This window comes from Marmota monax, unplaced genomic scaffold, assembly GCF_021218885.2.
Source record: "Marmota monax isolate L192 unplaced genomic scaffold, Marmota_monax_Labrador192_F-V1.1 WCK01_AAM20220418_F8-fsc00362, whole genome shotgun sequence".
NCBI classification, from domain to species: Eukaryota; Metazoa; Chordata; class Mammalia; order Rodentia; family Sciuridae; genus Marmota; species Marmota monax.
The window spans coordinates 214,247-230,327 of NW_026694757.1; the positions used below are offsets into that span (position 1 = coordinate 214,247).

The 16,081-nt window shown below is 56.4% G+C and overlaps 1 protein-coding gene across 6 annotated transcripts in view; it reads left to right on the forward strand.

Moving 5' to 3' along the window:
* Positions 1–11,124, forward strand: part of Sec14l1 (SEC14 like lipid binding 1) — a 58,892-nt gene extending 47,768 nt beyond the window's left edge. For 4 of the 6 annotated variants that reach the window (XM_046424924.2, XM_046424925.2, XM_058572780.1 and 1 more), the window contains 4 exons: positions 1,106–1,357; positions 2,093–2,271; positions 2,646–2,747; positions 5,404–11,124. In XM_046424924.2, the coding sequence (XP_046280880.2) occupies positions 1,106–1,357; positions 2,093–2,271; positions 2,646–2,747; positions 5,404–5,446 (576 nt within the window). In that variant the 3' untranslated portion in view covers positions 5,447–11,124. The remainder of the gene's footprint in view (positions 1–1,105; positions 1,358–2,092; positions 2,272–2,645; positions 2,748–5,403) is intronic. The other 2 variants (XR_009224992.1, XR_009224991.1) reach the window with 2 other exon arrangements.
* Positions 11,125–16,081: the final 4,957 nt, after the last annotated feature.

Here is a 16,081-nt window from a genome sequence, read left to right on the forward strand (position 1 = left end):
TGGATCAAGCTGACTGCTGTCTCTGCCCAGGGTGGTGGCCAGGAGCTGACCCCTTACTGCTTTTGCCATGGCAGCTCCCTGCTCAGCCACCTGCTGATCATTGTTGCTGATGTCTTCCCAGCAGCTGACCGGACGGACCCTGGTGGGTGGAGGATAAGGGAGGCTGTAGCCGTGATTTGAATGGCAGAGGAAGCCTGATGCGCCCCCTTTCACACTGTCCTGAGATGATTTGTATGGATCCCTATCTGAGGGTGCATGGCGCTGTGCTTATCCCTGTTAGAAGTGGCCTCTGTTACCACACCTGCGCTCTGCTTTAGGAATGAGTGAGGCATAAGTCCAAGGCAGGACCACCCGGGGCGAAGCGGTGCGTCCTGTGCAGCAGGGAGGAGAGCGTGCTCCACAGGCCTGCTCCTTAGCCTCCAGAGGGGCCGTGCTCAGGGGCACAGCTGGCCTCCAGAGGGAGCCGCAGAGGCCAGTCCACGCAGAGCTCTGCCCAGCTGCTTTGGGTTCTCATGCCCCTCCCCCACTAGTCTTTGAAACTGACGCTGACCTCTTTCTGCGGGGGAACTGTCACTGCAGGTTGAAGTCCGGGTTTTGGATGGCACTCGGATGGCACTGGGCACCCAAGGCCACCCCCACCCCTCACAGCTCATCTCTTCCTTCCAGCTTGTCTGGTGTAGCTGCACTCCTGTATGTGGCCTGTGCCCTCCAGGCCTCCCCTGCTCTTCTCCAGGGCTTGCTGCTCCCCAGCCCAAAGCAGCCCCGGCCCCCTGTGTCCAGTTCCCCGTCTTAGGTTGGAAAACTGACTTTCAGAAAGCTGTCTGCAGATGCTGTTGGGCGTCTTTGGAGGGTACACGCAGGTCACAGAGGCACAGTGGCTCACACCTCCACGATGTGTAGCAGGAGCCTTTGGGGAAAGAAGAACGAGAGGGAACGGGCCTTGGAGGGCTGAGTGACCTGGGTGAAGGCACCACCCCTGCCTGTCAGTCCTGCCCGTCCCTCCTGCCCCTTCCTGGCTCACACCTCTGGGCCGGAAGGCCCCTGCAGGGCTTGTAAGCGCAGGCCTCACACGTGCGATTGAGTCACTCCCCCTCTTGTTTTCCAGATTCTCATTCAGATTGTGGATGCTGCTTCTGTGATCACTTGGGATTTTGACGTGTGCAAAGGCGACATTGTCTTTAATATCTATCACTCCAAGAGGTCTCCGCAGCCCCCCAAGAAGGACTCCCTAGGGGCCCACAGCATCACCTCTCCAGGCGGGAACAACGTGCAGCTCATCGACAAGGTCTGGCAGCTGGGCCGCGACTACAGCATGGTGGAGTCGCCCCTAATTTGCAAAGAAGGAGAAAGCGTGCAGGTAAAGTCACGTGTTCGTGACGCTCCATGGGGGCCTCCTCTTGACAGTGGGTGTTCCTGCTTTGCCCCAGCCCAGGTGGCTCATGGAGGCTCTGCTGTTGGTGGAGGGCAGGGTGTGCCTAGCTGCCAGGCCAGAAAGATCCGGGTCTTGGGTCCTGAGCGGGAGCTCCCACCCAAGCAGCGTGCAGGCAGCCCAGGACTCCCCTGCACAGAAGGGCCATCTGGCAGGAGAAAGTGTGTACACACACAGCTGGCCTTCAGATGACATGTGCTGGATGGAACTTGAGGGGTTGCCCTTGTCTTCGTCAGAGGAGAACCATAGAGAGGAGCAGAACTTAGGGAGCCACTTGCTGGTGGCCAGGCTGGTTTACATCGAGATGCTCTGTGGTTCACCTCAGCCTCTTGCCGCTTTCCCGTCTAGGCAGCCCTCCGGGTGCCTCTGGCCTTCCATAGTAGAGGTGTGATTTTGCAAGGTGACAGTTGGGAGGGGCATTCCTGTGGCCTTCCCAGCTCTTGTTGGAGGCCTTGGGACAGGCCTGATCGTGGATGGAAGGATGTTGTCAAAGCCCTTCCTGATGGTGATCCAGATAGCAGGTCTCCAGTCCTGTCCAGATGGCCACTGACTGCTGTCGCGTCCCCATGAGGCTGGGAGACAGCGCCCCGGCACCCGGCAGCCCCACTGTGGGACCAGGCTTGTCAGGGAGTCCTCCTCATCCTGCTTCCCCCGCTGCTCCAGGGCTCTCATGTGACCAGGTGGCCAGGCTTCTACATCCTGCAGTGGAAGTTCCACAGCATGCCGGCGTGTGCGGCTACCAACCTGCCCCGGGTGGACGACGTGCTGGCCTCCCTGCAGGTGTCCTCACACAAGTGCAAAGTGATGTACTACACAGAAGTGATCGGCTCCGAGGACTTCAGGTCTGGGCTCCCTCCCCACACAGGCGTCCTTGAGGGTGAGGGTGCTCAGCAGAGGCCCCAGAGCCAGCTGTGTGCAGCAGGGATGGTGGGTCCGGGCTTCCCAGGCAGCGCTGGGCCCCTTCCTTGGCTCTGACTGCACAGCTGTGGCGAGGGGTGTCAGAGCAGCAGCACAGCCTTTGCCTGTGCGTTGTGTCAGCTGTGTGTAGGCTGGGGGAAGCTGTCCCTGGATGGGACACTTGTGGCCCATTCCCCCTGACTGGGCGGGGGCGGCATAGAGGGGGCAGAGAGCAGGATGGGTGGGAAGCCCGTAGCAGTGTGGACAGCGGGCGCCTGTGGCTGGGTCCTCACACCTCTTCTCCTCCCTGCATCTGCAGAGGCTCGATGACCAGCCTGGAGTCCAGCCACAGTGGCTTTTCCCAGCTGAGCGCCGCCACCACCACCTCCAGCCAGTCTCACTCCAGCTCCATGATTTCCAGGTAGTGCCGCGAAGCCTGTGTCCACTGTGTGGAGGGGATGGCCGCGCCTCGACAGCCAACTGTGCCGGCCGCCCACCGACGTTGAGCAGCCTCCTCTCGCCCTCTAGGTAGCTCTAGCCATCCAGATGGTAAACTAGCCACGCCGTCCCAGAACTGTCGACAGGTAGTCTTAACTCTGACCCTGACCTTAACTCGATAGCCATAGATTTTATACACAGCGTGCACAAAATCAAACCAGAGCGCAAGGGCTCTCTCGAAAGAAAAATGGTTTATATTGCCAGTTAAGAGATTGACTTCGTCTCAAATATTGATGCAAAAAATTTTTCCAACAAGCTCCACCTTGTCCATTAGTGAATGACTTCCCATGACGTCTTCAGAGCCAAGCCCACCTTCTCCCAGGGAACAGAAGCCCCCAGCTGCTTGCCCTAAGCTGCACCGCGGTCCTTGTGGCTCCCTGTTAGTCGAGATGGTCGGTGGATCCGGTGGAAGCCCCCGAGTCCTTTCCTCTGGAAGACTCGGGCAGTCTGTAGCAGCACCTAGTCCTAGGGCCGAACTGCTGCTGTTCCTGAGTGGGGCTGGTGGCTCAGGAAGGGTTCTTGGGGGCGCCCGCAACTCCGGGAAAATGCCACCATCATTAAACATTGCTTTCTCTCTCCTCCTTTTCAAATCTTTCGATATTTTTCAGAGTAGAATTTTTCTGTGAACTTGGGTGGAGGTGTTCTCCCTTTTCCCTCTGGGTGCCTCTCTTCCCACTGCAGGGGGGGTGCTCTGGGCTCAGTGCCACCCCTCCCGCGTACTCTAGCAGCTCGCTGTGCTCGGCCACTTCTGCTCCGGCCATTCTTTAGAGGGTGTTCTGGAAACAGCCATGTTTGCTGTTTGGAAGCTGTGGCAGTGAGTGTTAGCTCCCAGCAGGGTCACTTAAGGAGGGCATGGGGCTGTAGGAGCCCTTTGCGTTTGTAAGTGGAAACTGGATGCATGTGCAGGTGCTTGTGGGTGCACGCAGCAGCCGGGTGATGGTGCAGGTGGACAGCTGGAAGCTCAGTTTGAGTCGCAAAGGAGTCCTCGGGAGCAAATCCGAGTATGAGATCTTTTTGCTTTTTACATTTTCTTTTTGATTTCCAACTACCAAGCCTCTTTGCCCTCTTCCCCCCCTTCACCAATTTTTAATGAGAAAGGCACGTTATTTATGAATCTGTCCAGGAGTCACATAGGGTTGGTTGTGTGATAAAGACGTGCAATGTGTGTTTTGTGTGGCAGGGGTTTTTAAATTGTGCACCACGCCACACAGCCTTCACAGTCCTAGATCACGGTGCTCTGACTCAGCCTGGGCATTGGGTGAGCGGCCATGTGACCAGAGAGCTGTGTGGAGGCCAAGTGTGCACCCCATGAGTAGGTCGGGTGAGCCTGGGAGAAACTGACTGCCCCACTCCTGGCCAGAGGAGGCCTCTGGCTCCTGTGCCTGTGCACCTTGAGGCACACGCGGACCCCCCGGGTCCCGCCTGCCCTTGCCCTATAAGGCAGCTCGCTGACACCAAAACCTCGTTCCCAGAGCATGGCAGGGCTGGCCAGCACATCTGCGCTGTCAGAGCTTCCCATCTCCAGTTACAAGGACCTGAGGATGGTCCCTCTTCTCTCTCTTCCTGTCTCTCTCTCCCTGTCTCTCCTGTCTCTGTCTGTCTCTCTGTCTCAGATGGCGATTTTGCTGACAGCTGCCAAGAAAATGCTTCACTCACCCGTCCACACGTGCCCAGAGGTGTTTCTAGAGCATTTGACTTGCAGCCATGCCCCACCCCAGGCTGAAGACGCGTTCCTTTTAGTTGGTTCAGAAGTGGCACTCTTTTATCCCCAGAGAGCTGACTGTGTCTCTGAGACTTGAGAGCAGCATAGGACTGCACAGTGCCCGTGGCCCCCGGGAGTGTGGTGGCCCTCGGGAGCGTGGGGCCCCTCTTCTTGTGAGGGATTGGGCACAGGGTTCCCTGTGCAGCTGCGCATCTCTTGACGTCTCGTGCCCTGCCGCTCTTGAAATGCTGCTGTCGTCTCCCTTTTACGCTCCAATGATTCTGTTGGTTCTCCCTTCTATTACTAGTGTCTTAACTCACTTTCCTAGATTCATTATTTGCATATCAGAATTCCCTAAATGTTTTGTAAACATATTACCTCACTCTTGGTAATACAATACTGATAGTCTTTAAAAGATTTTTTTATTGTTACCAATAATAAATGTGAACTGTTTAAGAAAAGAATGTCTTTCTTATTGTCAAAGAGTCTCCGTGTCTCTCTCTCTCTCTCTCTCTCTATTTTGGTACTGGGGATTGAACACAGGCCAGCCCTTTATATTTTTCACTTTGAGACAAAAGACAGTCTCACTAAGTTGTTCAGGTGCTTAGGACCTTACTGAGTTGCTGAGACTGGCCCCTAACCTGCAGTCCTCCTGCCTTAGCCTCCCGAGTCACTGGGATTGCAGGTTGGCCCCACCACACCTGGCTTCAGAGTCCCTCCTGAGTGTGAAATTCACTGGAGACTGCAGAGCTGAGGGAAGGTGCAGAGCTGAGGGAAGGTGCAGAGCCGGGGGAAGGTGCAGAGCCAAGGGAAGGAGAGGCTTTCCAAGGCCAGAGGACCAGTGCTCCGAAGTTCAAGGAAATGCTTACCTTGGCAGGACTGTGTCAGGGGAGAGCGGAGCTGAGCCAGTGCCCCTGTGAGTCGTGAAGAGAGACCCAGTGGTGGCGATCCCGTGTCTGGAAGAAGTCATGCTGTGTCTCTTCTGTGGCCGTCATGGTGTGCTTGATGGGGTGTTTCCTTATGAAGCAGGTGCCTCGGGAAATGGAGCAGGCAGGCATGGCCTGCCGAAGGCTGGGTTGCCTCATCCCAGCTCCCCTGCCATCAGTGGATCTGTAGGGACAGCGGAGCCCAGGCTGCGGAGTGGGCTCTTACCCTGTGCAGTACAGGGCAGGCTGGGAAGACCATGGCTGGCTTGCTAGGGCCCAGAATCCAGGGGTTATTCCTTCTCCTCGCTAGGGTCGGTCCTGGGGATCCGCCAAGGTGTCCGGCCATCAGGTGGGGTGGGAAGCCTGGGCATGTGCTGCAGCCTGGATGACAAGTGTGTCCACAGGCAGCCGGACTAGGTAATTTCCTAGCCCGAGTGGCACCCACACCACTCGCTGGTGTGGATGGAAGGCTTTTATGGAATTCTGCGTGTTCCTATGATGATGAGTCAGACCAGCTTCCCGATGGCCTTTGGCTTGCTGGTCTGGTACTCGATGAGAGCCAGAAGCGGTATGGAAACCAGCCAGTCGGGGTTATCTCAGCCATCCCTTGACTGTCTTCAGAAAGTGCCCCTGGAAGGGAGTGTCCTGCACAGTGCTCCTCGCCATCCACCTTGGAGGACGGAACCGCGGCGTGCCAGATCCCTGTAGGAGCACAGGCTGGCCTTAGGCTGTGGCAAACCAGCCAGCATTGCCTTTGAAGTTAGGGCTAGGGAAGCCGGATTCTGGGAAGATAGTGGTGGCATCCCCGCAGCCACACAACTAGGCTACAGAACCTAAAACCACGGGTAAGCTGAACTGTATGCTTTAAAGTCGCAAGAACAGCCACGCTTGTTGTATGAACAAGAAGGACATCCAGTGGACATCGTTTATGATAAAGCCAGGTGATAAGTGCCTCTTGGGAGACAAGCATAGGTCAAACCACCAAGAGCCATAAGATGCATGTGACCCGCAGGTTCTCAGTGTTGGAAGGGAGGCAGGGGTTGAGAGCAGCAAAACAGGCTGGGCTGGCCACTCTCCTGTAACCCCCATGGCTGACCAGCGCAGAGCTCTATGGACAGGTCTAGGAGAAGCAGAATGGGCCCTTAGAACCCTAAACTGACTGCCAGGACTCCCTCCTAGAAAGGTCCCTGCCGCAGTCTGGCTGGGCACACAATCACGAGCCACCACACAGCTTGTAGATTCAAACAGCAACTCTTTATTCCCGAACTCACACCAGCACTCTACAATCACGTTCTGGGGAAATCCACGTTCTCTGCCCAAATCCACCCCCACTGGGCTTCTGTCTCCCAAAAAATACTGTCTGAATCCCTTGAGAACTCAAGGGGAACTCAGGCAGCAGGATATGCCCTATTCCCAGCAGGAATAACCTTAAACCTGGAACCACCCTAAACCCAGATTGTCCTAAACCGGGAACACCCTAAACCCGGATCCGCCCTGGTCCTTGAGCAAGGTCACCTTACATGCAATGTCACTGCAAAATGTCCTATTTCCACGAGTCCTTCCACTAAGCAACATGGGGTACGCTGGCAAGGAAATTGTCATACCTACTTGGCTAATGGCTCCCAGCAGGTCCCCTGCTGAGGAATATAGATTCAGAGGAGGGGCGAGCCCAGGTGGGTGCAGGACCCTTGAGAGCAGGTGCACATGTGTCTCAGACCCCACCAAAGATACAGAAGAGGGAGCTCTGAGCTAGAGACCACCTTCTTCTGAAAGCTGGAAACATTTTCACAGGAAAATGAGCATCCAAAGGTCTGGACATCGAGGCCAGGCGAAGCCAAGAGGCACCGCAGGACACCTCAGTGGGGGACGTGCGCCTGCCAATGGGTGATGGCCCAGCATTAAGACTCGAATTTTAAAATGTGAACTAACTGACATGAAGGAGATGACAGGAGACGCAGAAAACACATGAGAATTAGAAAAACTCGGAAATGAGCTGGCACAATAAAGTATCATGAATGAAAAAAATTCAGAAATGTGAGACAGCAAAACCCAGCAGAGTATGGTTTTACCATCGGGAGGAAAGGAGCAGATGGAAAGACTTAGAAAGTGGCACGTGGAAGATAAGCCAAGATCAAACCTGGGTGACACGGGAAGAGTGAGACCCAAGAAGGACCAAAATCAGGAAATATTTTCGTAGACAGGCTGAGTATTTTTTGGTACTGGATCCACACCCCTGGCCTTGCCCCTGCCTTTCCAAGTTCCTGAGGTTGGCTTAGAGCCCGCCATTCTCCTGCCGCTGGCTCCCTAGTGCTGGGATTACATGTGTGCACCATGGTGCCCGCTGGATGTTTTTAAAGACTCACCCTTGGGGCATTTAGGGAGGGAGATCAGGTTTTTTGAGGACTGAGCTTTAGGCCAGAAGCAAAAGGAATAATTATGACTCTTCAAGGGAAGAGTGAGCCGAGGGATTTTTGTCCAGTAAACGGACTGAAGTTAGGAGCCTTGGTGCATCTGCCAGGTTGTGTGGGAGAGCGTGTCCTCAGTACGCCTTCCTTGGGGCTCTAGAGAAGAGGCTACAGACAGCCTGTGTGAGTGCACGGGGCTGGTGTCAGGCTGGGAAGGAGGACAGGGTGCCAGGCGGCAGGTGTCCTACTATTGCTTTTTAGAGTAGAGGGAGCATAGGCAAACATTGTTAAGTTTTTAGTGTTTTTTTTTTTTTTTTTTTTTCTCTTTTGGACCAGGGGTTGAACCCAAGACAATCATTAACCATTGAGCCACATGCCCAGCCCTTTTTATATTTTATTTAGGGACAGGGTCTCACTACGCTGCTCAGGGCCTCACCAAGGTGCTGAGGCTGGCTTTGAACTCCTGATTCTCCTACCCCAGCCTCCTGAGCTGCTGGGGTCACAGACATGAGCCACTGTGAGGTTTTTAATGATTATATCAGCAGCTTTATTAATACTGCCATTGGGCCAGGCCTTATGGCACCCATCTGTCATCCCAGGGACTGGAATCTCAGCAACTTAGCCAGACCCCATCTCAAAATAGAAATTTTTAAAAGAGTTGGAGATGTAGCTCAGAGGTAGAACCCTCCTGGCCACCCCTAGTACTGCAGTGATAATGTTGTCATTGGGGGAGTGTTGATGTGACCATTATGGACGTTCTGGCTCCAGGGTCGTCCTTTCCCATATCCAGGCCTCTCTGTGGAAGACCCCCTGGGACAGAGGCTGCCAGCTCTGTCCCCACCCTGAACTGGAAGGTTCCTGGGCGGTCCTGGGCTGCCCCAGGAACCACCAGGCTAACTGCCCTTTTCTAGAGGAGCACGTTCGGGTGATAATAGCTTTAACACAAGGAGGTGACAGTAGCCGGGACAGCAGTTCCATCTTCCATCTGGGGATTGAGCTGTGGTGTGGCAAGGGGCATGTGGCAGTCCTAACTAATGCAGCATCTTTTTTGGCTTGTGGGGTTTCTTTATTTTAGGATAAAAAGGTTTATTGTTTTTTTGTGTGTTTAGTCAGGACTTTACGTCGGTCAGTTCACCTGGAAGGAAAGTCAACAGTAGTTCTTTAACTGGAGACTCAGGTTTTCTTCTGATCAAGTCCTGGGACAGGGACAGCTGTGACCTGTGTGCAGGCACCGAGTTCTAGGGCTGCGTCTGCAGGAGCTCAAGTCTGACCCACATCCTATGGCCTTGCAGGGACAGCAAAGCAGGACACTCAACGGCAGAGAGGGCAGCAGAGGCCCAAGCCGGCCCTGGTCCTGCTCATGCCCTGGCGCTCTGGCTGCCTCAGTTCAGCCTGGCTTCTGCAGTGGCTCTGCCCTTACCTTTGGGCTTAAGACCCAGTCCCCAGGACCTAGTTTTGACAGGGACATGGAAACTCTCGGGAGCCCTTCCTGGGTCCCTATGCTAGCCCCTGCTACTCGCTGTCCATGAGAGACACGAAGGACAGGAAAAGCTGTTGCTGGGCACCCTGGGCTCTTCTGGAGAAGCAGCCAGGGAGAGTCCTAGCTCAGCCCTGATGGACAGAGCAGCTGCCGAGAAGGCCCTGGCTCCATCCACTCCCCTGAGGGCACGTTGCGCCCAGAGCTGGAAGCGAGGCCCTGCTGGGGCTGCTGAGCTCTTCCCCTTCCCCTTCCACGGCCAGCCTACACCATAATCGGAGGGACCCCGTGCTGCAGTTGGGGGAGACAAGCCAGAGTCCAGAGGGGGCCTAGGAAGGGGGACCTGGCTCTGCCAGGGTGCTCCTCCCCTGGCACCAGCTTGGCCTCATGTCACCTGGCCAAAGCCCGGGGGTGGGACGACGGGGGCTTTGCTCCCTGGGCTCTGCCTGGGCCAGGGCCGTGGAGGAGCATCAGCTGCCGTGCCTGCAGAAATCCCCCCGAGTTTCATGCCTTGGCCTGGCTCGGCAACAGGGTTTCCAGGCGTTTGGTCAGACATGATTCTCCGTGTGCCATAGTTTTGGATCCAGAATATCCCCCAAAGGCCATGTGTTGAAGGCTTGTTTTTGGGGTGGCACTGTTGGGAGATGGTGGAACCTTTAGGAGCTGGGCCCTCGTGGGAGGTCTTCAGGTCATTGGGGTGCCCTTGGGGGGACAGTGGCCCCGCACTCTCTTCACTGTTTTGCTTCCTGCCAGGAGGAGAGAGGTTGTGCACCGTGGCCCTCCGCATGAAGGGGCCTCGGCACAGGCCCAAAAGCAGAGGGGTCAGCTGATCGTGGCCCCTCCAAAGCCATGAGCCAGAATGTGGCCTCTAGTTGGCTCTCGGATCTGTCACTTTGGTGCCCAGCGCTGTCAAGGCAGATGTCTCCGGGTGAGTTCAGCCTCTGGTTGGTAGGTGGCGTGAAGCAGGCTCCTGATGGGGGTGGACCTCATCCACCAAGGGCCTGACAAGCAGAAAGGCTGACCCTCCCCAGAGGAAGAGGCTTCTCCCACCTGCCCCCTTAGAACAGGGCACAAATAGGACAGCAAAGGCACAACTGCCCCGCAGGGCACTTGAGCACAGCCCTGGGCCCTGGACCAGCAGGGCCATGCCCGCCCCTGTGCCAAGCCGGCTGGGAGACTGGCACCAGGGGGCGCCTAAACCAGGGGGGGTTTGGCGCCTCAAGGCAAAGCTCATGCATTTCTTCCCTCTTCAGGAGAGGACACGAGATGACCGCAGGGCATGAGACTAACATGTCCTGCAGCTCAGGAGCCCTGGAAATGACCGGGCAGAATGCTGGTTGGGGTGAGCGCCAGATCGGGAGCCAGGGGGTGTGGCGGGAGACAGAGGGCCGGCAGGGCAGCACCAGGCTTTCCCGCGCCTTTCTATTCTCTCCCCCAGGCTGGCCTTCTGTGACCGTCACCCACCACCCCCTGTGGAGGGCAGGCCTCACCAGGCTGGGACATCTGCCTTGTGTGGGGATTCGCCTCTGTCTAGGGCCCACCCAGGAAGGACGCACAGAGACCTAGGAAGTGGCAGGCTCTGGCCCAAGGGCTCGACCAGGATCTGACCTCGTGCTTTCTGGGGCTCTTGGCCTTGCCAGACCCCTTCTTCCATCAAAGCTCCTTGGAAAGCGCGTTACACGACTGTGCAACGGACACATGCAGTGTACCCTCAACCCACAAGGCGCTCACACCAGCAGGACTCATCTCCCCTGATTTTACAGGAAATTAAAACAAGAGTTTTAACAGAATCCGAGCCCGATGAGGAGGCAGCGCTGCTGGGAAGGCTGGGAAGGAAGACCCAGCACCCACAGCTGTCCCCAGAGGGGAGGGAGGGGCTGGCTGGCTTTGCAGTGGCAGGTGTCCTGGAGCCTGTGGAGCCCCTGGTGCGAGACTAACCAGGCCTCCCTGCACCCACCCCAGACTCCAGTCTTGGGGAAAGACGAGGCGAAGGGCCTCTCCATGAGGGAAGGCCCTGCCCCTCGGGCCTCTCCTGCTTGAGCACTGGTGTGTGGGCGCTGGATCTGTGCCCATTCTGCCCACCAGGACGGGCATGGAGCTCAGGGCCTGCGTGGTCCTATAGAGGGTCTGCACCCAAACTGCCTTTGGAAACTGGGTATACAGGGGAGGCTGTAGGAGAGGAGGGGGTTCCTGACGTCAGGGTGGGCAGCTAGCCAGCAGCTCAGGTTCCTGGGGACTCCTACCTTCTGATGAGTCCTCATCCCAAAGCCCTCATGCTGCTTGCTCCCTCTTGGGACATGCAGCCCCCAGCCCAACCAAAGCATTGAGGGACACCAGGACTGACTGCTTCTAGAAGGCTCTCGGCTGAATGGGAGGAGCCTCTGAAGACCTGTACGGGTTGGCCTAGCCCTTGACATGGCACCATGGTGTGTTTGGAAGGGGCTGGTGGCTGCAGGGCATCAGGCCACAGTCCCATCCTGAACACCCATATTCTCTGTCCTGGAGTTGGGGCTGGCAAAGGGGTCACTACAATCTGAGGTGCCTGGGAATAGGCTCAGGCCACACAGGTCCTAGCCACCTGTTGCCCCGTGGCTCTCCCCAGCCCCTTGTGCCTCTCCTTGGTGACCCCTTCCTGAGGCGGGCTGGGGGCAGAACGTGGGGAGAAACCTGCCTGGAAGGCCAGGCCGCCGGGGTTAAAATGGATGGGCAGGGTCTGCCCTTGCAGGCCACCCTGAAGGCCAGGGCAAGAGGGTGCCAAGGGCAGGCTGTCAGGCCTCCCCCCTGGGCTGGATGCACCCACAACCTCCCCTGGGCTGTCCTAGGTGCACACTAGATGCTCAGCTGCCCCATTTTATATGCAGCCTCAAGATGAGCCAGGCCAGGTGGTGGTGGTGGTCTCTGAAGGAGTGAAGGTCTAGGGGTCCCAGTGGGCCTGGGCTCGCCTGTTTCCTGGAGGTGCCTTGTTTGTGCAAAGGTCTGCTGCAGGGGCAGTGGCTCGAGGTCAGGCCCTGGGCTGTGCTGCCATCTTTTCAGCCTGCCCAGCCCCCACCAGGCTGCCGGGCCTTGCCTCTGCTGTGCCCTGAGGCTCTTGCACATGACTCCGTGGTGTGGTGGCCCCGACTGTCTTGGTGCCCCTGACAGGCTTTTGTGCAGACGGGATGATTATGAGACTAGCTCATCCAAGTGTCAGTTCTGCTCTGAAAGCTCCTTCCCACTCCATCCAGCCTGGCACTCCGGGGCCCGGCTGCGGCAAGGGTGCCTGGGCACTGCCAGCCGCAAGCTCCTCAGAGCCCTCCTCCGGCTGTGTCCTGCTCTCACCCAGCCCAGCCCCATTACAGAGCTGGGGAAACTGAGGCCCCAGGACCGCTGACCACCAGGTATTTCCCCACCGTGGGCACAGCAGACCAGACACTCCTGAAGGGATGCTGCAGAGCTGGCAGGGGGACAGGCCAGGTGGGGAAGGCATCCTCAGCTGGAAGGCCTGGGTCCACCTCCCTGGAGCCCCAGCCCCATCCCAATCCACACTGGGGCCTCGTGTTCTGAGTTCATCTTCCCTCAGGCTCTAGACAAAAACCTTGCTTTTCATTCTGTTGGTATTTATTGAGCTACTACTCTGAGCACCAGGAACACGATCGTGAAAGAACAGCCCAATCCCTACCCTGGAGCGGAATGGAGGAGCGGAAGGTGTATCTGATGGAACTTCCTGGCCCAGGGAGAGGCACACCAGGGAGGGGGGAGGCCCCCCACCTCTCCCAGAGCTGTCTGAGCCTAGATAAGGTCTGAGCCTTTCTTCCCTTCCTGGGATTCAGTGAGCAATCCTTTGCCTGCTGACCTAAGCAGGAACCAAGGGTCCACCTGCACTGGCCCGGGAGATGGCACCTGCCTTTCCTGAGCTGGGGAGGGTGTAGGGGCTGCAGGTGCCAGCCAGGACGGTGAAAGATGAGACAGGTCTCCACGGCAGCTCAGCCCTGCAGGTGGGGCTTCAGTGGATCGAATCCCTTCCTCAGTGGGCTGCAGATCAGAGGGGAGGTTTGGAGAGCAGGGTGGGAGCCCCAGTCGAGGGACCTGTGGAGGAGGTGGCAGTTAGAGGGAAGTGTGGATAAAGCTGTGAGCTCTCGGGGTGAGGAAAGGCCTGGACTGCAGGGTGCATTGCAAGCAGGGTGGAGGCCTCGTGAGGACCAGCCCGGGAACCCAAAAGGCCGTGCAGATGTGGCCACTGGTGGAGAGCCCTGGGGCCCAGCCTGGTGGGGTTTAGTGAGGGGTGGGGGGCAGGGAGCTGCTGAGAGCCATAGACGTGGTGAATGCCTGTGTATAGAAGAAATCGGGCCATCCAGGCCCAAGGCCAGGGCAAGGCAGGCAACCCAGGAGCAGGGAGCAAGAATGGTCAGGAGCATCACCAGCTGACCAGCTGCAGAGCCATGTCACCATCTGTGGACAGATGGGTTATGGTCCGAGCTGGTGAATGGGTTTGCTGATCCTCAGGGGTTTCTGTAGGGGCAGCCCAGATGCCTGCTATGCATGGGGGTGTTTGGCCCCTAGGGTCCTGTGCCCAACTTCAGGGTTCTGCTGAGACTCGCCAAGGAAGCAGCAGATAGGCTGTTGGCTTCCTGCTGGTGACCTTTTCAAGAAACCTTCCAGGATGTGGGGAGCAGAGGGCCCAGGAGCTGCAGTCTGAGGGGTTTGCAGCACCCCTCTCCACTGCACCCCCCAGAGGGTGCAGAGAGTATAAGGCTCTTAGGGGTTTGCAGCACCCCTAAGAGCACCACTCTCCACTGACCCCCCAGAGGGTACAGAGAGTAGAAGGCTCTTGGGCTGGGGAAGCAAAATAGAGCAAGCCTGAATTTTGCAGAAATGATCAAGGACAGGACCTGTTGTAATCTGGGTGCGACACCTGCTGATATCCCTCCATCATGGCAGAATTCAATTTTGCAAACACAGGACTTAGCCAATGTAGTGCTGGCTGGAGAGATGACCTTCATGGCAATGTGCTCCCGTGGGGGTGGTGACGAACAGCAAGGCCCAGATCCAACCAAGACCAGGGCTCCAGAGTCTTCCCACAGCGGGTTTCCAGCCAAAGTGGGGAGCGAGTACCAGTGTGTTTATTTACCAATGATGTCATGCTGGTCTGTTCATCTTTTTTTTTTTTTTGGAACAGCAAAACCAAAATGAAGTAACTGAAATCAGGTTGCAGAATAAAGAATTGTTGGACCTATTTTGAGTTGAATTTAAAAGTTTTTTAATTTTAGTTTTTTTGCAGTACTGGGGATTGAACCCCGGGGCATCACACGTGCTAGGCGAGAGCTCTCTACCACTGAGCCACATCCCCAGCCCTTCTACATTTTATTTTGAGATTGGGATCTCACTAGGTTGCCAAGGCTGGCCTGGAACTTTCCACCCTCCTGCCTCGGCCTCTCTAGTAGCATGTACCACCACATCCAGCTTAATTGAAAATTTTATTGGATAACTGTAGATCCATATGCAGCATGAGAAATAATACAGAGAAATCCCTGGTACCCTTGACTCAGTGTCCCCCATGGTAACATTCTACAAGATTACAGCTCTCTCTGCCAGGCCTGACATCAACGCGCTCTGCCAACCTTGCTCTGATTCGCCAGTTTACTCGTACCCATTCAGTGGGCATGCATGCAGTACCATAGAACTGTATCCCCTGCCCAGGTCCAGTATCTACCACCATGGCCAGAATACAGGACACTTTATATATATATATAATATGTCAAAATATATTCTACTGTCATATATAATATAAAGAACAAATTTTAAAAATTCTTACTTAAAAAAAGAGGGCAGAGGTGTCATGAATGGGATTAGCACTCTCACAAAAGAGGCTAGAGAGAAACTTCTTACCCCTTCTGCCCTGGGAAAGCAGCCTGCATCTGTGAACCAGAAAGTGGCCTGCTTCAGATCTACTTGCGCTTGCTCTTGGACTTGCCAGTCTTCAGAACTGTTAGAAATAAATGTCTATTGTTTATAAGTCACAACAACAACAACAGAACATTGCCTCCACCCGTCTCGCTGTGTGCCACATAGTCGCACCCACCCTGCCCCCATCTCTAGCCCCTGGCACCACTCTTCTTCTTTTCAGAACATTTGCCACCCAGAACCGCTGCATAGAAAGGAGTCACAAGGTGTGCGCTGCTCACTCGCACACACCCGCATGGCTGGACAGGGAGGCCCAGGGAGGGAGAAGCAGTACTGTGGGCATGCCTGTGAGGGCGCTCCCTGAAGAGATCGGCTTCCAAATCTGTAGGCTGAGTCAGGAAGCTCTGTCCACAGTGAGGGCAGGCTCCTCCAGCCATCCAGGGCCAACAGGACAGAGGGCGGAAGAAGGGCAAGTCCTCTAGCTCCCTGACTAGACTGTCCAGCTTCTGTCCTCTGAGATTGGGTCTCATGGTCCTTGGGCCTTTGGGCTCGCCAGGATTCACGCCATCTGCGCCCCTGGTTCTCAGGCCTTTGGGCTGGATTGGAACCGCCTCTGGCTCTCCCAGGCCTCCAGCTCACAGGTGGCAGGTCTTGGGACTTCTCGGCCTCCGCGATGGTGTGGGCTAATCCTGCCTATAGAGTCTCTTCCTAAGCCGGCCTCTGGATCCCCTGGGCCTGGAGGACCCCAGGAATGCAGCCTGCGGCCATCTGGAACTGGCTGTCTTCACCCTGCATGGTCCCTGGAGACCTGTCAGGTGGCTGGGCACATCGTGGCCCCTGCCTTGTCACTGCTGAGTGGTGCTCTGT